The sequence below is a fragment of the Delphinapterus leucas genome, chromosome 1, assembly GCF_059928025.1.
Source record: "Delphinapterus leucas isolate spDelLeu-1000000601 "Yukka" chromosome 1, BTC_Dleu_Yukka2, whole genome shotgun sequence".
In the NCBI taxonomy this organism is placed as follows: domain Eukaryota; kingdom Metazoa; phylum Chordata; class Mammalia; order Artiodactyla; family Monodontidae; genus Delphinapterus; species Delphinapterus leucas.
The window spans coordinates 112,127,089-112,152,864 of record NC_143129.1 but is presented as its reverse complement, the minus strand read 5'-3'; the positions used below and the strand labels follow the sequence as shown (position 1 = coordinate 112,152,864).

Here is a 25,776-nt window from a genome sequence, read left to right as displayed (position 1 = left end):
TTCTAGCTCCTTTAGGTGTAAGGTTAGGTTGTTTATTTGAGATGTTTCTTGTTTCCTGAGGTAAGTTTGCATTACTATAAATTTCCATCTTAGAACTGTTTTTGCTGTGTCCCATAGATCTTGGATTGTCATGTTTTCATTTTCATTTGTCTCTAGGTATTTTCTGTTTTCCTCTTTGAATTTTTCAGTGATCCATTGGTTGCATATTGTTTAGCCTCCATGTGTTTGGTTTTGTTGCAGTTTTTTTTTCTTGTAGTTGATTTCTAGTCTCATAGAGTTGTGGTCGGGACATATACTTGATATGATTTCAGTTTTCTTAAATTTACCAAAGCCTGTTTTGTGGCCTAGCCTGTGATGTGATCTATCCTGGATAAAGTTGCATGTTCACTTGAAGAGAATGTGTATTTTGCTGCTTTTGGATGGAATGCTCTGTATATATCTATTAAGGTCATCTGACCTAATGTGTCATTTAAGGCACTGTTTCCTTATCGATTTTCTGTCTGGATGATCCATTCACTGATGTAAGTGGGGTGTTAAAGTCCCCTACTATTATTGTTCCTGTCTATTTCTCCCTTTATGTATGTTAATATTTGCTTCATATATTTAGGTGCTTCTATACTGGGTTCATATATATTTACAATTGGTATGTCTTCTTGGATTGATCCCTTCATTATGTGTTGTCTTTCTTTGTTTCTTTTTATAGTCTTTGTTTTAAAGTCTTTTTTTTGTGTTATATAAGTATTGCTATCCCAGATGTTTTTTGATTTCCATTTGCATGGAATACGTTTTTCCATCCTCTCACTTTCAGTTTGTGTGTGTCTTCAATCTGAAGTGACTCTCTTGTGGGCAGTATATAAATGGTTCTTATAGTTGTATCCATTCAGCCACTCTGTGTCTTTTGATTGAAACATTTAGTCCATTTATATTTAAATAATTATTGATAAGTATGTACTTACTGCCATATTGTTAATTGTTTTGGGGCTTGTTTTCATAGGTCTTTTTTATTCCCCTCTTCTTCTTTTGTTGTCTTCTCTTGTGATTTGATGACTATCTTTAGTGTTATATCTGGATTCCTTTTTCTTTTTTTGTGTGTGTCTGTTAGAAGTTCTAGGTTTGTAATTACCGTGAGGTATATATATATATATATATAGATAGATAGACAGATAGATAGATAGTAGATCTTAGTTGTAGAAGATCTTTGCCAGTAGGTTCGAGTCTTTCCTCAATGGTTGTTCTGCAAATAGCTGTGATTTTGGTGTGCGTATGAGAGGGGGTGAGCTCAGGAGAGTGTCTTTCTACTCCACCATCTTGTGTGGTCTCCCAAACTTCATATTGAAGTATTAAAATCCTTCTTTTTTCTTTGATATATGATGTAATGCTATTAATCTCATCTTCATTAGGAAACTTTACCTTTAAGATGTGATTATATACTATTGTTCTTAATATTAAAAGCTAAAATATACTCTTCCAATATAATATCATGGTGAAATTAGATGATCAGTGTTTTTTCTTTTTTAAACTTCAAAACATGTATGAAGTAAGCATAATTTTCTATTTCAACATTGCCAATACTTCAACTTTTTGGCATTAGTCTTTCTGGCATTAGTCCACTAAGAGTCTGTAAGGACTTTGGGAATTCTGTTGGTTTTTCTTAGCTGCAGTTTATTTATATCTAAGTGGATTTAGCTAATCTCTAGTATTCATTTGTGCGTTTACAGTTTAAGATATTAAAATCAATGTAGATTTTCAATTTCCTTAACTCAAAGTTGGCAATAAAAATATTTACTCAATATCTACCTCAAAGTGTTGCTACATATGTATGCTACCAGAATGAATCTTCCAAGCAACAATGGCAGTAAACTGAAAGCTGTATTTCTTTTTTTAAACTATTTTAGCACTTAGTATGTACCTGCAAAGATGAACTGCTTAATCTTTTAGTCAATTAAAAAAATCAACACAGGTAAATGAATAATAAATGTGAAGAGCACTATATTGATTCAATTCAATTTGACAGGCATATATTGAGTAATTATTGTATGCTAATCCCTGCAGTAGGTACAGATTGTGACATGGTCCCAGATATTGAAGTGTTTACAATCATGAAAAGAGAGAGAGGTTTATGAGAAAAACATGCAAAGGAAATATACTTATTCAAATAATAAATTAGTATATGAATATGTGTGTGTTTACATGGATGAGTACATGCATATAAAATTTCAGGTGAAGATAAAGAATGGTAACAAGTCAATGGGTAATGGACAGAGGAGGTGGATATTCTAGCTATGTTAGTCAGATAAGGGTTCTCTGAGGAAGCAATATTTTTAAAAGTTGTAACTGAAGTGAGGGGGTAAGCCATTTGAAGATAAAGTGGAATAGTGTTCCAGGCAGGAGAACAGCAGGTTGCGGAGGTGAAAACAAGCTTGGTGTGCTCAGAAAACCATGAGATGGCCAGTGTGGCTGCCACACTGATCAATGTTTTCAATTGTCTTTATTTGGGATTATTAAAATTGAGCAATGCTATCTTTGCCTGCAACACTTGAACTTACATTTTACTGGTACATGTAATCCAATTGGAGACCCATATTTACTGGGCATTTAAAGCAAATTTCTCACTCTTGGTGAAACTATACCTTGAAGGGGGAAAATAGTATAAAATAAAGTGAGAAGATATCAGTGCTAACATAATGTAACAAATGAAATATTTGAGTCTATTTCAAAGCAACAATTATATTTGGAAAGGTTATAGATGGCTTCATAAGGAGGTGTAATTTCTGCTGTATCTTGAAGGATGACTCAGATTTCATCAAAGAGAGATTAGAGGAAATGTATTTTAAAGGAAGGGAATGAGCAAATATATAATGGTAGTGAGTAAATGCTGCACATCACTTGAAGTCCACTGTAGCTGATGGGCTCATTGAAGATGAAGTTGAAAGGTCAACTGTGGCCTAGGTCATAGACTTTATTCCAGAGGCAGGCAGTCTTTGAAGATTATCAAGCATGCTCAGAGCTGTGCTTGTTGCATCACTCTGATTGCAGGAAAAGAGGGAGAAAAAAGAGCTCACTGGAGAAAGAGCTCATTTAGGAGGCGGTTGCTACAGCTTAGAACAGGGGTCTCCAACCCCCCGGGCCCTGGACCAGTACCAGTCCACGGCCTGTTAGAAACCGGGCCACACAGCAGGTGAGTGGCAGGCGAGCGAGCAAAGCTTCATCTGCTGCTCCCTATCACTCCCCATCGCTCGCATTACGGCCTGAACCATTGCTCACATTACCGCCTGAACCATTCCCCGCTCCGCGCCTGTGGAAAAATTGTCTTCCACGAAACCGGTCCCTGGTGCCAAAAAAAAGGACTGCTGGCTTAGAAGACATGTTATAGTCCTTCTGCTCTTGGCTTGAGTGGAAACTTTGCTCCACAAGATCATTCAGGGATGCAGCTTCCCTGCATACTGCTCTTCTGTACCCATCAAGTCATAGTATTCATCGGCAAGATCAAAGTTTGACTGCTGCCACGTTAGTGATCCAGGCAGTAGGAAGGAAAAAGGGATTCACAGAGTGAAAGTTCAAAGTTCTCTCATCCAGATCCAGAAGTGACATACATATACTTTTCTTTTTTAACATCTTTATTGGAGTATAATTGCTTTACAATGGTGTGTTATTTTCTGCTTTATAACAAAGTGAATCAGCTATACATACACACATATCCCCATATCCCCTCCCTCTTGTATCTCCCTCCCACCCTCCCTATCCCACCCCTCTAGGTGGTCACAAAGCACCCAGCTGATCTCCCTGTTGTTTATATTTCATGTGAAGCTTAATCACATGGCCATACCAAGCTGCAAGCGTAGCTAGAAAAATATAGTCTCTAGTTGGGTTGCATGAGCTCATCTTGTAAAATATAATCATACAATTTTTAGAGGTGAAAATTCTGTTATAACTCTAAAAATATATGCAACAATATATCAAAGACAGATTTTTTTTAATGAGTCCTGAAACAATCTTGGCCATTTTGAGAGTTGAACCCAAGGTGGGCTAAGTATAGTGGCCCTGTACTTCCTGAGACACAGAGACTGATGTAGAAGGAGGGTGGGCACATGACCCAAGCCTGAATAATAACAGTCCTTTATCACCTACCTGGATCCAAGAAGCTCCCCTTATCTCTTGTGTTTTTGGTTTTATTTTTAATATTGTTTATGATGCTATAAAGACGGGTTTCTAGAGAAGAATAATCTAAGTCTAGTTAGTTCTTTTTGACTGTAAACAAGGTTTTTTGTTAATTGATAATGGAGGAAAAAGTAAATTTGGATTATTTCTTCCAGATTCCATGGTTTGTAAATGTTTTGAGGAAGAATACCTTTTAAAATTACGTTCAGAGTTCAGTTGTAAGAGTACAGTATTGTAAAGGACAATTTGTTAAAATGGGTTATTAAAATGATAGAATTTAATGGGACTCCATTTAGTTGATATAAAGTTTTTCATATTCTGTTAGTTGAATTCCTGAAAAGATGGTCTAGCACCTTGTTTTAGAAATTGTGGGGGTTAATTTGAAACCTAGAGTACTCAGTAGCTAGCGAAAATACTCAGACAGGAACAGTCTCATTATTTAATATCCTGCTACACAAAGTTTGGTAAAACACTAAAAAGCTGGCCTCCATCAGGTGCTCACAGAAAAATATTAAATGTAGGGCAGGAGAAATGAGGGAGCCCCCTTGGTGGGACAGGCAGGTTGGGCATTTCATGGTTTGAGGTTGCACAGCAGTACCTGGAGAACAGAGATGACCCATGCTTTCACCAGGAACCTTGAACTGAGTTACAGGTACTAGCAGCCCATCATTGTGATAGGAATAAGATCATAAAGAAATAAAAGACCCATGTGACACCAGTGTTCAGGGTCTGCTAAAACTGGGAGTGGAACAGCAATACTGAGACAAACTTTCTGGCACTCCAGGCTTTATATAAAGAACAGTGTAATTATAGAACTCCACTGGAGAAATTTGAGGCTTGTGGTACACTGAAGTTAGCTGTAGAAAAAACAAAACCCATATCCAACTGAATTATAACTACATTAAATAAATGGTCACCACAAACATCTTAACAGAAAGGAGACATACCCATTTCTAAGCATAAACATTATTTCAATCTCAACTGTTTTTTACACAATGGCCAGCATTCAATAAAAAATTATGAGACACAGAAAAAAATGAAGTGAAAAGTATCCATTGTGAAGAAATAAAACAAGCAGCAGAAACAGAGATAGACCAAGTATCGGAACCATCAGACAGGGCTTTTAAAATCACTATAATTATTATGTTAAAGGATCTAGTGGAAAGATGAACACAGTGAACAGATGTGAGTTTTCAGCAGAGATGTGGAAACTATTAGTAGAGTCAGATGGAAATGCTGTAAGTGAAAATGAAGAAGTCCTTTAATGGGTTTAACGGATGACTGAATGAGTACCCAGTGGAGGAAGGAATCAGAGAACTTTAGATAGGTCAATAGAAATTAACCAAACTGAACCATGAAGATATTCAAGGAGTGAAAGAAATAACTGAGCAACGAGTAGCTCAGCACATCTCACAAAACAATATCAAAACAATATACATGTAATTGTAATATTAGAAAATGGAAAGGAAAGGGAACTTTCTAAAATTACTGAAAGCACACTACAGATTCAGAAGTTCAGAGAAACCCAAGTAGGATAAATACAAAGAAAAACACACCATAGGCAAAATAATGAAATCTAAACATAAAAGATCTTGAAGGCTACAAGAAAAACAGACACTACATACAGAAAAACAAGAGTAAGAAGGTGAACAACTTCTTTCTGGAAACTGTGCAAGTTAGGGAAAGTGGAAAAACATTTCTAAAGTACTGAATAAAAAAACAATGTCAACTCAAATTTCTTTACTCAGTAAAAAAGTTTCAAAATGGATGTAAATACAGAGATTTCAAAGCAGAGCTGATAGAAATATTTTTTAATGGATTCAATGTAATCCCAATGAAAATTTAAACTGTTGTTGGGGGGAGTAAGGTGATTATGAAGATTTCATATTTGTAGGATAGACACATAGATAAAAGAAAGTATCCTAGACATGGCATCATGTATTTGTGAATGTGAAAAAAGACAAAAGGCTGTCTTCTGTCCCTCCCTGAGAGGCACTGATCTTCCTTCTGTTCCTTGTCCCTCAACACAGGTTGAGCTGACTCTACCTTTTCTCTTCTTCTACCACTAACTGAGCATATTCACTTCAAGCCACATCATCAATGGTGATCATAAGCACTACTGCAGATACAGCCCTGGAGTCTTGATTGTTTCTCATTTTGCCCTAACTCCATTCCATAGAAACATATTTGGTGCCTCTCAAGTGAGGCCAATTGGAAAGAGCATCTACACCCTTGGTCCTAAGATCCAATCTGTGAAATTAAAACAATAGTTAGATAATTTGGCGTCCTCTGTTACCTGTGACATCTATTTCCAAATGTTGAATATGTATGTGAGTAGACTATCATAAACTTGAAAGTATCCATTATACATTTCCAAAACTTTTCAAGGCTAGTTCATTTTAGGTTAAGAAATTTTCAAATTTGTGACTTTGGCATCCGGTCAATCAAACTATGCTATCAAAAGCAATTGATTTGCATTTTGCCTATTTGTCATTATTATAGCTCCAATGCCTTCAAAACCAGCACTTGTGTTGATAAAACAGAATTAATAGACACAGCATAGTCTAAGACCAGTAAGTGCCTCTGAATTGCCTGATCTAGGGTTCCCACAAGTGCCCTCTGAAGGATTCAAGGTCCCAGGACATCCTGGATACTAGTTGTTAGATGGACTTCCCTCATATTACTTGAGCTGTTCCATCCCCAACCTCAACATCAGAGTTAGGTCACTGATTGGACCACTACTCAGGAAAAATCCTTCCCCAAACTGTGGGAGGAATGATGCAGCCTGAAGGAAAACATCAATTCCTTGTAACAGGAGAGCTGTTATTTTTACAGTGGTACCCACTTTTTGCTGAGAGTACATGCCCAGCATATTTCAGAGAAGTTTGGCAGAATCAGCATCCTTTGCTCCTTTTACCTCACTTTTCCTTCTCCTGCCTTGTTCTCTTCTTTTTCTCCTCCACTCTCCTCCATCATGCTCCTCCTTTTTTGGGGATGTTATCTAGAGTCTGTTGAATCAGAAACATATATTTATAGCCAAGTGCATTCTACGCATTATTTTACTAGTTTGCATGAGTATATAATTTCTAAATAGATATAAATATTTACTATGAATTCTCAATCATTAAACACATATACATTGTTTTGGCCTAAAAATACTACTACTGGAAAGCTTTTAGAAACCATTATAATTTTAAGGATGATTTTCAGTATTTTGGAAAAGTATTTGGAATCAACTACTAAAGTTGAACATAAGTAGCCAATAGCTTGTGCATTTCACTCCTAATTATACATCCAATGAAAGGTGGTAGGTAAGAATATTTGTGGATGACTGATAAAAGCAACACGTGCCTCTGTAAGTTCTAAGAGAAAGAAGGAAGCCATTTTTTTTCCTGAAAATATAAGTAAAAAGTATTATACTAGAAATCAGACACTTTGTAATATACTCTAAGCTACCAGTACCAAGCTTGGACTCTTAGATAAGTGACTTAATTTTGCTTAGTTGCAATTTTTAAAAATCTCTTCTAAGAGAGGTAGTAATGAAATCAATAGTTATTTTGAAGATATTGTTCTTTTCAACCATGACAATTCCTTGGGTATTAAGATGTATTTTTTTCCTTTATTAATTGTACAGCTTGCAAAGGCAGTTATAAAGTATTATTAGGTAAATGCTCAGCCAAATATGTTATGGTCTTTGGTACCTTTGGATGTTCAGTTCAAGTCCAGAAATACAGCTGAACAGCACAAGGCCCTATCTGATTATGGGAAATTCATCATAATAATACTCTGCAAAGAACAGGAAAAAAGACAGATGTTAAAATTTGTGCTTTTCTTCTTTAAATAGTAAATCATATTTTGAGCAACTAAAAAATTTCAAGCTCCTATAATGTAATCCAATTGGGAAACACCTTATATAAATAAGTAAGCAATTTAAGGAAAACAAAATAGAGTTTTGTATAATGTTTCTATAACTTTTAAAACCTATTTCACTAGGGATTTATAAAACAAAGAAACAAAAAGCAAATAGAAAGGTATAAGAAAATGTGTTTTATTTCCAATATTAAAATAATTCTCAAAAAAAGTTCTCAATATTTTTAGGGAAATTCAGAAGTCCCTATAGACTTTTAACTATTGGGAGGAAAAAAACACAAAGTAGTATAGTTATTTTAAAAAATTGTATGGTTATTTACAGTTAAAATATATATACACAGATATATTTACAGAATCCATAGTTTTTAATAAAAATCAGTAGGCTTTCATATATGATTGCAAAGAATTAAAATCATTTAATTTTAGTACTATAAGCAAGCATAAAATTAAATAAGTCCCATGAGATCTTTTGGAACATTATCTTGCATACCTTATACCAGCAGTCCCCAACCTTTTTGGCATCAGGGACAGGTTTCATGGAAGACAATTTTTCCATGGACTGGGGGAGGGGGGATGGTTTCGGGATGATTCAAACGCATTACATTTATTGTGCACTTTATTTCTATTATTATTACATTGTAATACATAATGAAATAATTATACAACTCACCATAAAGCAGAATCAGTGGGAGCCCTGAGCTTGTTTTCTCTTGCCACTCACTGATAGGGTTTTGATATGTCTGCAAGCAATTGATTTATTATGGTCTCTGTGCAGTCAAACCTCTCTGCTAATGATAATCTGTGTTTTCAGCCACTCCCCAGCACTAGCATCACCACCTCAGCTCCCCCTCAGATCATCAGGCATTAGATTCTCACAAGGAGCGTGCAACCTAGATCCCTCGCATGCACAGTTCACAAGAGGGTTCGCGCTCCTATGAGAATCTAATGCCGCCGCTGATCTGACAGGAGGCGGAGCTCAGGTGGTAATACGAGCAATGGGGAGTGGCTGTAAATACAGATGAAACTTTGCTCGCTTGCTAGCTGCTCACCTCCTGCTGTGCGACCTGGTTCCTAACAGGCCATGGACTGGTACTTGTCCATGGCCCAGGCATTGGGAACCCCTGCCTTATACCATTTATTTACAGACTTAAAGGATTATAAAGATGTGATACACAATCACCAAGTCCAATATAAATTGCTTCATAATATATAATGTCCTATTTAAGTTATGCCCTTGGTGAGGATAACAGGAAGGTTAGGCTTCTTTAGCTCTTCAGCCTATGACACAATTTCCATGCTGGTAGTACCTTCCATCTTCTAGAGCACCTCTATTTCATTGTGATGTTATTTGCTTACAGCTTAGAATAGTCTAAGCAGACTGTCTACTGACCATGACCAGGAGTCATATAATTGCCCATAGACTGAGCAGCCTCCACCCAGTTGAGAACCACACACGTCTCCACTACGAAGCTTGGTTAGTCTTTTTGTGTGTGTTTTATCATCAGTGCCTCTCCCTGATGGCATCCAGCACAAAACCACTTGGCAGGAGTGATGCCCACCTGAGTCCAAGTCACTGGGCAAATTCCATGTGACTTAGTTTATTGTAGAAACACCCTCCCAGGTCTCTTCCAATCCCCACTGAGACAAATATGGAAAATTAGAGGGGTGGTATTGGTGTACAAGAGAAAGTTTCCCTTTATAGATCCTGCCCAATATCACTGCCAATAGCGGCAATGATAATATGTCCCTTATAATACAAGTCATAATCTCTTTAAGGAAGCAAACAACATTTAAACTATTGAAATTAGTGAAATGCACGTTTTACCAATTATGAGCATCATAACCTTATAACTCAATACAAAAGTTCAATATAATTATTATGAAGTTTATTTAAATGGTGATTGTCTCAAGTTCTATAGTTTCTTGTTCCTTTGTGTCTTCAGTGAAAGTGAACAAGAAAATGAAGTTCTAGTGTTTAGTTCTTTAGAGTAAGATACATGTATCATCTGGTGAGTCATTCCTCTGGAGATGCTGGATCTCATCCTGAAGTTTTCTGCTCTCAGCTTGGAATCTCTCCTTGAGCTTTTCAGCCTCCTCCTAAAGAGTGATACATAAAACCAAAGAGCTTAGCAAAACGTAATGTCCAGATCTCTGCAGGAGGAGGGGGGAGGGAAGGAACCCAAATCATTGACTTTCCCTTAGTTATTTTAATCAATCAGTAACAAAAGACAGACCCTGATTCCTCCTTTCTGTTCATGTCCATTTTACGTCTCACACTTGGTTTTCTACTTGTGTAATTCTTCTTCCATGCTTCTTTATCTAGCTACAGAAACATCCTCATCTCTCAATCCCTGAACTATTGGTGTTCCAAGAATTACATCCTAAGGCCCCTTCCCCGTTTGTCCTTAGGGAATCTGAGTCACATCTTGACTTCAATTCTCATGTATACACAGAGGAATGTCAGATCTAGTATTACAAGGAGAGATTGATACAACAACTAGGTGTCTAGGTGATATCCACAATCAGGTGAGGAGTCTGAGCCTTAGATAAGGGAATTTGTTTCATGTCTCCACAGTTATGGGGTAAAAGTAGAAGGACAGTGTGGGGAGATCAGAAACACCAGGTTGAAAATACTGTCCTTCAGTGCAGGTCTGTAATTTCAAAATTGTCTTGGAGCAGTGTCTGGAAAACAAGGACCTACAGGTAGATCAGCCACCCTGGAGGAGGAGGAGGGTGTCCTTAGTCTCATAAGCGTGTTCACATAAGAATTTCAGACTAGGTTTGTAGAAACGAAAGCATTGTAGATCTCACTCACTGGGAAGGCTGTTTTGATAACTTGCTAGGATGTATGATATTGGCATTTAGTTATCTCTTTGGAACCTAATTTTTCTAATCAGAAAAATAAGGACATAATGGTTGTGATTCACAGTGAATAGATTAGATTAGAGAATGTGTGTACAGTGCTTGGTAAATAAGAACTACTGTTAATTGAGCGATAATAATAGTAGAGGACTGGATGAAACAAGTTAAAGGCTTTCAGAACCAGTGACAATTAAGGAAGGGAAAGGGGCATAAACACAGTAATATGAAATTAATTTAGCAAGGTAATCTATGACCAGTGGAAACGACTAGCTAGAGCAATTAACAAGATAACAAAAAAGACTAATTACCGTGGGTTAGAAATATCCTTGGATTTTGCTTAACAAATTAATAGTGCTTATGCTGTGCCAAGCATCATTCTAAACACAAATATTGACTCATTTAAGTATCAAAATAGCCCTATAAAATAGGTATTATAACCATCTCCAAACAACATATTTATATATTTATAATATATGTAATATATTTATAATATAAGAAGTGGAGCTGGCTTTTTTACCCAGGCTGTCTGATTCCAGAGTCCTTGCCCTGAGCCACAATATTATGCTGCCTCTCCCACATTGTCACTGCTTCGTGCTTTCATCAGTACAGAGAGGGGTATGTGATTAAAATCCAGAAACGAAATAATTGATGAGTACCTTGAGCCGACGTTCTTGGTCCCTCTGTTGCAGGGCCTGCTGGTACAATCTTTTTATCTCCATTTGTCTCACTTGTTCCCGATGGAGTCTCTCCCTCCGCTCCATCCTTTGCTGGTGCTGCATTAGAATTGCCCCCAACCTCTTTTCTTCAGCCTTCATAAACTCTGCTTTCACACGTGCCTCTGAAAAGGAAGAAAATGGCAAACTTCTCTAGGATTAAAGTACCCTTCCTTCTGCCTCCCACTCACTTGTTATTGCTGCTACTTCATAGAGAAAATTCCCTGGGGTCATATTTCCCCTCCAGGTAATCATATTGTAGCTGACGGTATATGCCCTATTCAAATATAGGCTGAGGAGCTAAGAATGGCACATCCTTGCCATTCTTGCTCTCGTTTAATGATCCCAGGTGAACCAGGCCAAATTAATTTAAAATGTATAGAATTTCTGTCTTGCATTTTTTTTTCTCCATTTTCTTCTCACCTTCCATCTCCTTTTCCCTTGCTGTGAGAACCAGATCTGTCTGCCAAATGGTAACACTCACAGACTCCTTGGACTGTAAATATTTCTGCAGAGCTTCCTCAGCCTAGGAACCCCAAAAAATGCAGTTAGAGCTAGGAAATGATTAGAAATGTTATAAACCTCTTTATTTCTTTTTCTTCCCAGCATCTTTTCCTCCCTGGAAGTGCTCAGTCTGTACTTGGTGAAACTATGTCAAGCCTTTTCTGTCAAGGGGTGGGCACAAGCTCCAGGCTGGCCTATTAGGGTACCCAAGGCCACTTGATGCAAAATATTTGGGTACAGGCGGGAAAATACTGCAGCTTGGGTGTTTTAAAGACTGATATGGATGGTGGGAAAGATGCTTTCTCTCCTGTGAGACTGAGGGCACAAAGGACTAGTTAAGCTGCAAGCTGTTGGTGTCATGTTTGCTGCCGAGTGGGGTGAGCCTGCCTGAGAATGATGCCAATGGTGAGGAAAACAGAACAGAAAGCTGGAGTTGAGATTGGAAAGAAAAAGGAAAGGGGAAAATTGATTACATTGTTACATGTAATCAACTGATTATGTTAAACTCTTGAACATATCTACACTTACAACTAAATTTAAACATTTTGCCTTTAGTTTATGTGAGCCAGTGAATTATTTTCTTAAGTTAGTTCAATTATTGGGATTCTGTACTGTGTAACCAAAAAAGTCCCTTTTTTGCAATGAGTGTTGAAGGTTGTGATAAAAGTCTGGTGACTATGGTGATAGTTCAGTTTAATACCAGAGCTCTCATTCTTCCTGTCCAAAAAAAGACCCCTAGCAATTCCCCATAATTAATACATAAAACTAGGGATACCTGTATTCCTTTCCTGGGCGCCTGATAGTACTTTGCCTTCAGCTCTTCTCTCTTCTGAAGGAAGAGACGATGCCCCCCACGTTTTGAATAAATCCCTTGCTTCACATCTTCTTCTAGAGGACAAAAAATATCCTGAAGTAAAGCTGAACAGCGATTCAGTGATGCCTCCAAATTCCGTTTACAAAAGTCATTCTGTTTGGCTTCTAGCAGGGTCTTAAAGGGAAAAAGCCCCATGGAAAAGGTGTTAGCAACACTACAGTACTTTTAGAAATGGCTTACAAAAAGAATCTCTGTATTTTTTCTGTAAATTCAAGGACTACAAGCAATACTATATCCTCCCTACCAAACCTAGAAAAGTTCCAAGGGTGATACACTGTAGAAAAATGACTTTACTTTTGTTTTTGAAATCTCCTGGAACCCCATTCTTTGGCTTTTTCTGCTTTAGATAGGATCTTCAAACTGCAGATCTCTAGCCTCATGCCCTAATTTTAAATGCAACCTACTGTTTTACAACCATCCCAGTATTATACTGGGCTGGGATTCCCAATGAGGTAGAATGGATGAGTGTGTGCTATTAAACCTAGAGACATAATATTTTAGTAGATCCATTTGGCAATTCTGTATGCTTGATTAATAAAAAAGGAAAGTTAATTAGTACTTTATGAATACATTTTTTAAGGGATAAGACTACTTAAAAAAAATTAGTCCATGGGTGTAACATAGTAAGTTGAGTTGTCTGCATGTAAAAGTTTCAGAATCTATAGGGTCCAGAGTAGTTACATGTTTATTTGTTTGGTTTTTTGTTTGTTTGTTTTCAGAATAATAGTGATATCTTGGTCACATAGTGATAGTCATTGTCTCTCAGTCTAGTAAGAATTGTTTCTCTTAATTAAGTCCTCATTTTGCCTCATTTTTGCCTCATAGCAATACCTTGCCTATATTGCCCCTAAGCCCCATGAACTACAGCAATAAAACTTAATTACCTCTAATTTTTCCTGGAACCCTTGGTCTATATCCTCGAAAGAGTTCTTCATGAAGACTTCCATAGCCCCTTTCTCACTGACCCTGTGCAGGTCCAGCAGCTCCTGGAGGGTTTCCGTGGGCAGCTGCAGCTTCTGGCCCATCTGCTGGTCATAGTGGGCAATGGCCTTTTGCACTGCGGCTGAGTTCTTAATCTGGGCCAAGGCCAGAACTTCGTTCTCCATGCAGGGCAGATCCCCACTGTTGATGGCATTGACATAGGTCCATACCAGGCTCTCTAGATCTTCACAGGAGGAAGAGATGCTTGAATTATTTGCAGAGAAAAGGGACATGCTCTGAACTGAGTAATTCTGAGAATGTTAATTTAGCGTATTCAGCCTCCTGCACAGTGTTCATGTGGCCCAGATAAGTTCCTTTGGGAAATTATGTGACCAAGAAGACAGATCTTTAATTCTTTGAGAAAAGAAAGTGTTCAAAGAGGAAAGTTCAAGATCTACGTGATGATCCACATTTCATCATTTTCTCATTGAGAAATGAGGAAATGGTTATATAAAATTGTGTGTATTCATTTGATTAGAATACTATAGACCTTTTGCCTCTTTATACTTCCCATTCTTTCTCTCTTCCTCAGGTTTCTGTTTCCTTCAGAATTCCATTTTCTCCTCCACTTCAACCTGTAAAGCTGGTATGAGTGTTACCCTCATTGTAAAAATCACAAAGGAGGCCAATTAGACCAGCTCACCTTACCCTTTGTTGGAACATTCCTGTTTGTCTTCCTTGTCCTTAGCTATTTTTGTTTGCACTCAACTTCCCTTTAGCGCGTAGCAATAACTGACAAAGTTCCAAGACATAGAGTATTTAAGGAACAACTGGACCAAGAAGTCTGCTTAGATTTCTTTAAGGGTTCTAGACAACTTGGGCATCTGCTTGTTTAATGCTTGTATCAAGCACATTCTATTTATACAGAGAATGTATGTGTTTTCCTCATCTTCTGCCTATCAAAGGCATAATGAGTATCCATAATATCAGTAGAACAAATGCTGCCAACCCATGTGGGTTAGTCTAGTTCAACAGTGGACCACTTATAGGTAGAACTTTTTTAACCGGACCTTTTCATCAGGTTATATTCCTAATTTATCTTACTTTGCAAGCATTGCTAAAAAATCCTAGAAATATTTTTGGTACTCACCTGAATTTAATAAATATGATACATATGGTTTTCTTGGTAGTAGCTGATTATGTAATTTCAATAGTGGAAGGAGAAAACTACAGCAGTGCTCCCATTCTCTATTTTGGATTGAAGGAAAATCCTTGAAGAAGTACTCACGAGATCCATTGACCTTGATGCCTCCTGAAAGAGTTTTAGTCTTGGAATGGCTGAAGATGTAGGAACAGAAATCTGCCACTTGTACAAATTCAGGATCCAGGTCATCATTATGCAGTGTCTCAAGCTGGGCAAGCTTTTTCCGATGAGTGGGCAAGTCAAAAATAAAGCATTTCTTTATTGGAAAGAATTTCTGTATACACAGACGGGGCAAATTAAAATTTTGAAGATGTTGATCGGTGCCTGAGGAAGGAAAAATAGAATTATTTAGTATAGGGTTAACTTTCATTTTAATCTCTTTCCCACAAATAAATGTGCTTTCTACCTACTGTTATTTATTTCACTACATTTTCACAAACCCTAAGCAAAAACTTAAAACGTGATCAATCAGAGAAAGGAAAATGGAAAAGTAATTTGCTCCAAGAACAAGGGAGTAATACAATTTAATATTGAATGTATTAGTTCACTTTAAATCAATAGTATTAATTATTTATGTGATGATTTAGTCAGCTGAGTAAATATAGGAAACTATAACTTTAACCAGCAACACACAAGAGATAATTTCTTGTGCTACTTTTCTCCCTCTTTCCAAAACTGAAGTCCCTGTTTCCTTGCTTTGGCCTCAATGAATTCTCCAGGTACTCATCTGCTGTGATGAGTCGCCCATTTGCTTCCAGGTCAAGGTAGAAATCTCTCACAGTCCACACTAAGTCTGGACAGATGTTCATAAAGTCAGGTGCATTGTCTGCCCCATCAAGATCAGGTGAGGTAACTGTTCTGAGCAGATTTGACAGTTCTGTCACATAGCTGAGATGCAATTAAGGAAAACTGTTGGAAATAGAACTGTGTCTAAACCATATTTAATTCCATGCCTTCCTATACTTTTATATTCCCTTTGGGTTATAACCAATCCTCATTTCATCAGTAAATAAAAGGACTCTTTTTCTTGCCCCTTTTTTTCCCCAACATCTTTATTGGAGTATAATTGCTCTACAATGGTGCATTAGTTTCTGCTGTATAACAAAGTGAGTCAGCCATACATATACATATGTCCCCATATCCCCTCCCTCTTGCATCTCCCTCCCACCTTCCCTATCCCACCGCTCTAGGTGGTCACAAAGCACCAAGCTGATCTCCCTGTGCTATGCAGCTGCTTCCCACCAGCCATCCATTCTACACTTGGTAGTGTATATATGTCCATGCCACTCTCTCACCTCATCCCAGCCCACCCTTCCCCCTCCCCATGTCCTCAAGTCTACTCTCCACGTCTGTGTCTTTATTTCTGTCCTGCCCCTAGGTTCTTCACAACCTTTTTTTTTTTTAGGTTCCATATATATGTGTTAGCCTACGGTATTTGTTTTCCTCTTTCTGACTTACTTCACTCTGTATGACACACTCTAGGTCAACCCACCTCACTACAAATAACTCAATTTCATTTCTTTTTATGGCTGAGTGATATTCCATTGTATATATGTGCCACATCTTCTGTATCCATTCATCTGTCGATGGACACTTAGGTTGCTTCCATGTCCTGGCTATTGTAAATAGAGCTGCAGTGAACATTGTGGTACATGATTCCTTTTGAATTATGGTTTTCTCAGGGTATATGCCCAGTAGTGGGATTGCTGGGTCATATGGTAGTTCTATTTGTAGTTTTTTAAGGAACCTCCATACTGTTCTCCATAGTGGCTGTATCAAGTTACATTCCCACCAACAGAACAAGAGGGTTCCCTTTTCTCCACACCCTCTCCAGCATTTATTGTTTGTAGATTTTTTGATGATGGCCATTCTGACTGGTGTGAGGTGATACTTCATTGTAGTTTTGATTTGCATTTCTCTAATGATTAGTGATGTTGAGCATTCTTTCATGTGTTTGTTGGCAGTCTGTATATCTTCTTTGGAAAAATGTCTATTTAGGTCTTCTGCCCATTTTTGGATTGGGTTGTTTGTTTTTTTGATATTGAGCTGCATGAGCTGCTTGTATATTTTGGAGATTAATCCTTTGTCAGTTGCTTCATCTGTAAATATTTTCTCCCATTCTGAGGGTTGTCTTGTCCTTTTAATGTTTACAATGTTTTCATTTTTGTGTTTGATACACAAGGACTCATGAACATAGCTGGTGAATAAAGCAGTTCTCTCTGGCTTTGGTGCCATCCTGGACAACAAAAGGATACTGCAAGAGGTCGATAGCCCTCTGGTCAATTGTGTTCATAGTATTATATACAAAGGTACTACTCAGTAGTAGTGCCAGTACAAATATCTGGGTGTCACTCTTCTTGTCACCCTAGAAGTCAGAACAAATTTCAGTCATGTCTCATGGCATTCGCATATGAGCAGTTATTAAAAATAGACCCTTGGGCTTCCCTGGTGGCGCGGTGGTTGGGAGTCCGCCTGCCGATGCAGGGCACATGGGTTCGTGCCCCGGTCCGGGAAGATCCCACACGCCGCGGAACAGATGGGCCCGTGAGCCATGGCCGCTGAGCCTGCACGTCCGGAGCCTGTGCTCCGCAATGGGAGAGGCCACAACACTGAGAGGCCCGTGTACCGCAAAAAAAAAAAAAAAAGACCCTTGACTTACAAATGTTAGCCAAGACGAACAGAAATGGTTGTGAGAAACATATGAGCTTTGAATAGTTCTGTCATTAGCATTGATAATTTTATACAAAGCCACATTTTGTTAACTTATCAGTCCCTCTTATAACTGGTTAGGTATTTGGAAAATGGATAGTCAAAGTTCATGAAGGTAACCAGAGTGCTTAAAATCAAGATTTTCAATTGTGTAAAACAAAGTTGGTCTGTATACATAATACATGCATCTATTTTATTGAGTAGCTTTTAAATACAGGACGGTTCGATACGTTTTTCTTTTTCTTTTTTTTTTTTTAGAGAGAGGGATGGGACAAGTGACAGCATACAGCTAAGCTTCAGCACCAGAATTGCTCAAAGAGTAGGGATGTATTAGGGATACATATTCAGGAGCCTACTGGGGGTGAAGGATGTGAATAAACTGCACAGGTAATAAGGCAGTTCTCTGAACTGACTTGGTATTTCTCTGCTGCACGAATGGATCAGGAGCCCTGCAAAGGAGAACCTTCAGTGTATTCAATGCAAACCTCTAAATGGTTCTCTCCCTCTTTTAGAACATGTAATCTAAACTGGATACCCCCAACCTTGGGCTCCAGGGCACCTTCTTTGTGCTGGGATCTGTACATAGAAGATGCAACAACAACAAAAAAAGAAGATGCTAAGATACAAAGATATACAGTCCCTGTACGTGGAGGCCATTTCTTACAGTTCTCCAGGTGATTATCTAATCTGGTAGGGATGAGAAAGGTAAAGTCCTTATCAGCCTGAGCCCCAGAGCCTCTTCTCCACAGACTACTGTCATATTTTTTCCCCTTGTTGAGGTTTCAGATAATGTTTAAAATGTAAAATGGATCAGAGATAATTCTGCACAGGTCAGCAGGACTGGAGCAGAAACATGTTTTGATTCCTGGTACCGTCGAGATAAGTTTTTAACTACTGTCTCCATGTTACAGGTGAGGAAACTAAAGAAAAAAGGAGTTAACTATTTTAAATTGTGGTAAATTAAAGGCAAAATGAAGACATAAAAAATGAGAGCTCAAGGGAAAGATCCAGTTTTGTGCTCGAGCCAGCTCACGAGAGCTGGCTGTGTACATCTTTCCTGAGCCCTGAGTTTAGTGACGACTTTGGTAGCTTGGAGTGAGCTGTTATGGGAGTACTTGGAAATCCGGCAAGTACTACAAAGCAAGGCTTTTCTTCCCCAGTGGGCTGCTTGTTAGACACTTACCAGCATAGAAGTGGAAAAATCCCACGTTACTCCTGTGCAAATGATAAAATGGATGAGATCAAAGGGGAAACTGAAGATTTGAGGAGACTTATTCTTGCTTGTCAGAGTCCGAGAGCTCCTAGTGCCAGGACCCTGATTTGGACTCAAGTCCCGCTGCCCTGAAGCTTACTGCATATCTCTATCCTCTACAGGGTCAGACTCGTGACAGTGATTTTGTTTGTACCACCTTTCTGCAGTTTGGTTAAGTGCCTATCTCCATGTTAGCACAGCCTCCCAATTATGATTCTGGCTTATACATATATTTTTCTCACTTCGGGTTTCCAAACTTTGACTATTAAAAATAGAGAGGGGGATAAAAGGTATACTCTGGTCAAGCAGAAGTACAAAAAGAAATCTCCCTGTGTAAAGAATGTTCAGGAATGAGGAGGTTGATTGAAAAGGAATCCTGGGCTTCCCTGGTGGCGCAGTAGTTGAGAGTCCGCCTGCGGATGCAGGGGACACGGGTTCGTGCCCGGTCTGGGAGGATCCCACATGCTGCAGAACGGCTGGGCCCGTGAGCCATGGCCGCTGGGCCTGCGTGTCCGGAGCCTGCGCTCTGCGACGGGAGAGGCCACAACAGTGAGAGGCCCGCGTACCGCAAAAAAAAAAAAAAGGAATCCTTGTTCCTTGCCTTCTCTATGTCTCCAAGTCCCTCCGTGTCAAGAAGAACCAGGATGTGGTTTGGCTTCTCAGGGTGAGGCACACACCACATCCAGATGCCCTTGGTGTGAGACTGCACCGTGGATCCAACAGAGAAACCTGCAAGGGGGAGTGGAGAGGGTGTAATTGAGGAGGGGATCTGGAAATTGGAGACTTTCTTGACAACTGAGTTACCATTTAAGGAAAGCAAGATGAAGATATGGCAGAAAGTATAACCCAGTATTGATCTGAATTACAATAGAGGGATGAGATAATAAGAATACCAAGTACTGTAGGCTGGAAATTTGATGGATTTTTTTGCAAGAATATTACGCTATTAAAATTTTAATCATTTGTAATTACATATGTAGAAGTATTTTAATGATGTCTTACCCTTATAATTGGAAAATAGTATGATTTTTCTAAGAAAAAAAGAGGTGATATGTCAGAAACAGAACTCAACCCTTTATCTCCCAGAAGATAATTAACTATCTGTGGCCCAAACATTAGCTTTCAATATTCCTCCTCATCTCTAACTTCCTGTCCTCACATCACCTTCCTGCACGCTGGGAGTGTGGGTGGACAGAAGGGACCCGGCTGGGCTTTCCTGGTGCCACTCACCCTTGTTCTTCCCAGACAGCTTGTTCATCAGGTAGGATTTACCGGTGCGGTAGAGGCCCACGATAGCCACCACCACAACGGGCTGCTGAATGGCAGACAGGATCTTCAGAGCTTTCGGATTAACCAACAGTCGCCCATTAGTGTTCTCGATGAGGCACAAGGCTTCTGGCATGTGAACCACTGGGGCCACGTTCAGGGGGGTCACCTGACCTGCAAGGGAAGTGATGGGATAGACTGGAATTTCTAGACTTTAAACAGAGAAAAATCATTTTGCTTCCTCAACCTGCAGGCGTGCTACTCTGCAGCATGGCCTAAGTTTCCGAAGAAGTTTAAAAAAGACAAAAGAGCAAAGAGGGTCATAGCAACATAGGTCTTAGTCCCTTCAGAGTTCTGCTATAGGCTACCCCACTGGTTCTTAAATATTGGGTGGCCTTATGGAAAACCATTTTCTGAGACTAGTTTACTGCTATTTTGAGTCTGACGCTTCCCCACTGGTTTTGGCTTGCTTCTATTTCTTAGCTTTTACCTCTTTGAATCCCCGGATTGAATCTTTATGGCCACTATTTGTTACATGACACTTCTTGCTTTTACACTGTATCAACTTGCTTTTCTCTGATTTAGGTCCAGTCAAAGTATATTATACTAAATCCTGCCAGGTCATTATGTAGCATTATCTAACAAATAACAGTTGTTTACTTCTTAAAGCTCTACTTTTAAAGAATTTTTTATGTAGCTATTAATGTGTGTTCTTCAGTCAAAACTTAAATGAGTAATCATTTTATGAATGAGAAAGTGAGTGAAAATCCTTTCTTAAATAATACTTAACCATTTATTTTCTAATTTCTGGGCATCAATTTCTGTAACCTAAAGAGTCCCCAATAAAACATGTTTAAGCTATCTGAGATTAAAACAAATTCTTGCTTTTCTGCCTTGCCACATCATAAAGAACAATTTTCTTCCATTTTAGAAGTGATTATTTTCAACAGAAGCTAAAAATCCACCATCTGCTTGCCTCTTTTAAAAAACTGAAATCTTACAGTGCAAAGGTCTGGATTCCCTTGCTAGCTTTTAAAAAGTTATAAAGACCCATTCTCCCCCTTTCTTCATAGCCAATGCCCCAGAGATTATCCAGATGATAGATAAATAAAAACAGAAACTGCTTGGCAACAGATAATATATCCATTGCAAATGTCATCGCGTCAGGGCATGGGAGCCAGGAAATGTTCAGTCCAAGCCACATCCAAAAAGAGGGGATCACACATAATTTTACATTCCCAAATTCAAAGTTTCTTTTTACTCTAATCCACTTCCAATGCAGTATTGGCACCTTATGCTTGTTGAGTTCTGTTATCTGATTTGTATATAACAGGGGTCATAATCATTTCCAGGTTCGAAAGATATGGGGACCTGGCAGTGATGATCTATAACAGTTAGCTAGAAAGATAGAAGATACACAATCTAAATCTATTTGCAGATTTTGGGAACCTCCAAGCTCTTGTGCTTTGGAATGAGGTCACTAATGGGAAAGGAAGCTAGTCTGTCTGAGTTTTCAGACCTCCTAATGAATAACATTTAGTGCTGTGTATCTATATTAATGAAAGTATTTTATATACTGTCCCCAGATGTTACCCGGCTAACATCTTTAATGCTTTTAGGACAGCCCAATCTCCAAAACATCTCTGCAGATTCAATGTGTTTGAGCCCCATACATAACTATTACTCTGTCATAACTCAGCCTGTGATGTGTGCTCTGACTTGCATTCTTCTCCCTAACTCTGTTAGAGCCCCATACTCTTTTGTAAATAAAAACAATGCAAGAATGCATCAAAACACACAGAAATACAAATATACATTTTGACTTTGAAATAGGGCAGATCTGATTTCTAATCTCAGACTTCCACCTGGCTCTCTGTTGGACACTGGCATTTCACTTAACACTCTAAGCCTATCTTCAGAAAAAGAAAGTAAATAAATATTTATATACATCAGTATAACTGCTAGCTTAAAAAAGAGAGAGAGAGCTGTAGGAAAGGAAAAAAATGGTAAAGAAGGAAAATGCTACGACATATAAGAGAAAAGGCTCGGAAGGACTACTGATGGAGTTTCTAGAAGAAGACATCTCTATTTTCAGTCATACAATTCTAGATGGGTTTTGTGTTACTTTTATGTTGGTTGCCTTTACTTTGTGTTGTTTTTGGTTTGAGTTGGTAGGAGAAGGAAAAAGCTCTTCTTAATGAGAAAAATGGAAATCAAGCAAGAAGGAGATGCGCGAAGTATGTGCCGTGACAAGAAATTCAAAGGAGGAGAAAGTTTCAAGGAGTAAACAAAATTTCCAGACAGTGTTAAGTGATTCGTTGGGACTTCCGTGGAGGCCCAGTGGTTAAGGCTCCATGCTTCCACTACAGAGGGCAGGGGTTCAGTCCCTGGACTAAAGGTCCCAAGTGCCGTGTGGTGCAGCCAAAACAAAACAAAACAACAATGAAAAATACATAAAAAACAAAAAGTGATTCATAATAGTAAAATTATTAGAGGAGTAGAAACAAAGTCCGACACAAAAGGCCTTAAGGAATGAGTGGGTGTCAATAAATCAAGACTAATTCATTCAGGGTTCTTTCTAAAGGAAGAAATTCATCTTCAAAAAAGTGCAGGACTATGACTAAAATATACAGCCATTTTCATAAAACTTCTTCATTGTTCATTCTGGGTTTCAACTTTTTTCTTTCTCTTTTTGTCCTTAACAAGGTAAGCAAACCATTTACATTACATTTCGTTCAATGCTCTTTCTCATGAAAATAGTACAGTCATAGTTCTTCAAAAGTTAAGGTTTCAGTTTGAAGGATCTTTATCAGGTTTTATTAAAGGTAACTTAAGTGGCAATTATGATCCCTATAGATCATAGGGTGGCAAAGGAAGAAAAACAGTATGAAGACATTTCAAACTCTCAGTCCCCACACGTGCTCTTGTCTAATTCAGCGGAAGTGGCACTCAATGAATTCTGCTGCCTGTCTGACAACACCACAATTTACCTTTAATAAGAGCTGATAGTCCACGTGGAGCTCAGCTGCAATGTATCATGAACAGGCTTTTTAAGACATCCTGACCCTTTCCACCCTTGCCCCAGACTTACCCTAACGGTGAAATCAGCAGCAGAGATCTTTTAGAGCTGGTAACAAAGGTGCTTCAATGAGAAATTGGCAAGAGTTCTAAATCTGTCCCTCAGGTTAGCTGTGTTGGTTTCTGATATACTTTTTTCTTATCCAGTCCTGGAGATTTCTTTTCTTTCCGCTCCACTCTACCAGAAGGCGGAGGATTACAGTATGAAACAAAAACTGAAAGTGGAAGGGGTTTTTGAAATGTTGCTGCAGGAAACTGAAACCCCATCCAAACTGAAACCACAAGCCAATCTGAAACCACAAGCCAAATTGTACATGGAAGAGAACTTTGAAATCATTTGCATTTTTTCTACTCCAGACTGTCCTCAGTGCTGTGAGAAACCATAATAAGTCTACAGTAACAGTGAATATAACCCCAAGGTATGTTTACATTATGTGAGTATACCATTTTTGTTTGTTTTTTGTTTTTGTTTTTGCTTGGCTGCACCGCGCCGCATGTGGGATCTTAGTTTCCCGATGGGGATCCAACCTTTGCCCCCCACAGTGGAAGCGCAGAGTCTTAACCACTGGACCGCCAGGAAAGTCTCCATTTGTTTGATTTTAAGGAACCAGCCTTCCTATGCAATTCAGGTCATCTCCTGCTAAACACTTAGGAATTTTGATAGAATTTTTTTCTGAGAAAACTTGAGTTTGACACACAGAATAAACTGCTGTATAATTTCAATGAAGAAAAATTCACTTTCTCAATAGACAAACTAGATGCTAAACAATTTTAAAGAACTTAAAAAAAATCAGTCATTAAATGGTCAACAGATTTTTGTAACTGCATCTTTCATCAGTCAGGCAAACATTCAAAGCAAACACTTTGAATGCCTACTACACACTGCAGTGTTCAAAGAGAAGCAAGAAACCAACAATCAAGAAGCATCATAATCCCTATGAGGAGATTTTGCTCTAGATGAATGCAACCTACAGCCTCCTTTGCCTCCCTCAAACCCAGTCCTCCCAAACATGCAAATATTTGTTTGGTTGTCTTCCTTATTTTCAACTACTGTCTGGTAGTGTTGGCACATTGTTTTTCAGAGCTTTGTAACTTAAATCTTTCAACACCCAAGATATTAATAATAGAAAGTTCTCTATGTCTTTTTATTATTATTACTGACATATAACTGACGTATAACATTGTATTACTTTTAGGTATACAACACAATGATTTGACATATGTATATATTGCAAAATGATTACTACAAAAAGTTTAGTTAACATCTGTGACCACACAGTTACATTTTTTTTCTTATGATGAGAACTTTTACGATATACTCTTTTAGCAACTTTCAAATATACAGTAAAGTATTCTTAGCTATAGTCACCATGCTGTGCATTATATCCCAGGATTTATTTATAACTGGAAGTTTGTACTTTTTGACCACCTAACACATTCCACCTTCCCTCCCCTCACCTCTGGCAACCACCCATCTGTTCTATGAGTTCAGTTTATTGTTATTTTTTAAGATTCCACGTATAAGTAAGATCATACAGTATTTGTCTTTCTGTCTGACTTATTTCACTTAGCATAATACCTTCCAAGTCCATCATGTTGTCACAAATGGCAATATTTCCTTCCTTTTTATGGTTGAGTAATATTCTATCATATATACATACCACATTTTCTTTATCTACTCTTCCATTGATGGATAGTTAGGTTGTTTATACATCTTGGCCATTGTGAATAATCTTGCAATGAACATGGAAGTGAATATATCTCTTCAAGGTAGTGTTTTCATATCCTTCAGAGATATACCCAAAACTGGAATTGCTGGGTCATGTGGTAGTTCTATTATTAATTTTTGAGGAACCTCCATACTGTTTTCCATGGTGGCTGTGCAAAATCTATATTCCCACCAACAGTGCATAAGTGTTTGCTTTCTCCACATCCTTATCAACACTTGTTACTTATTGTCTTTTGGATAATAGCCATTCTGACAGGTGTGAGTTGATATCTCATTGTGGTTTTGATTTTCCTTTCCTTAATAATTAGTGATGTTGAACATTTTTTTCAGTTACTTGTTGACCCTTTTTATGTCCTTTTTGGAAAAATGTTTATTCAGGTCCTCTGCCCAGATTTAATCAGATATTTTTTTCCTACTGAGTTGTATGAGTTCTTATATATTTTGGATATTAACTTCATCAGGTAGATGATCTACAAATATTTTCTCCCATTCTGTAGGCTGCTTTTTCATTTTGTTGATGGTTTCCTTTGCTGGGCAGAAGATTTTCCATTTGATGTAGTTACATTTGTTTATTTTTGCTTTTGTTGCCTTTGCTTATGGTGTTAAATTTTAAAAACACTTTGCCAAGACCAATGT

General features: G+C 38.2%; 1 protein-coding gene across 3 annotated transcripts in view; it reads right to left on the bottom strand.

Moving 5' to 3' along the window:
• LOC111164045 (guanylate-binding protein 1) overlaps positions 1–20,505 on the bottom strand; it is a 39,874-nt gene extending 19,369 nt beyond the window's left edge. Inside the window, exons 1-10 of one of the 3 annotated variants that reach the window (XM_022553353.3) lie at positions 20,298–20,505; positions 19,669–19,796; positions 17,362–17,471; positions 15,783–15,994; positions 15,191–15,430; positions 13,866–14,146; positions 12,883–13,095; positions 12,027–12,129; positions 11,547–11,728; positions 8,185–10,125 (exon numbers count right to left, since the gene is read on the bottom strand). In XM_022553353.3, the coding sequence (XP_022409061.2) occupies positions 10,012–10,125; positions 11,547–11,728; positions 12,027–12,129; positions 12,883–13,095; positions 13,866–14,146; positions 15,191–15,430; positions 15,783–15,994; positions 17,362–17,471; positions 19,669–19,796; positions 20,298–20,469 (1,755 nt within the window). In that variant the 5' untranslated portion in view covers positions 20,470–20,505 and the 3' untranslated portion in view covers positions 8,185–10,011. Of the gene's footprint in view, positions 1–8,184; positions 10,126–11,546; positions 11,729–12,026; positions 12,130–12,873; positions 13,096–13,865; positions 14,147–15,190; positions 15,431–15,782; positions 15,995–17,361; positions 17,472–19,668; positions 19,797–20,297 lie in introns of those variants that run through there. The other 2 variants (XM_089919905.1, XM_089919906.1) reach the window with 2 other exon arrangements.
• Positions 20,506–25,776: the final 5,271 nt, after the last annotated feature.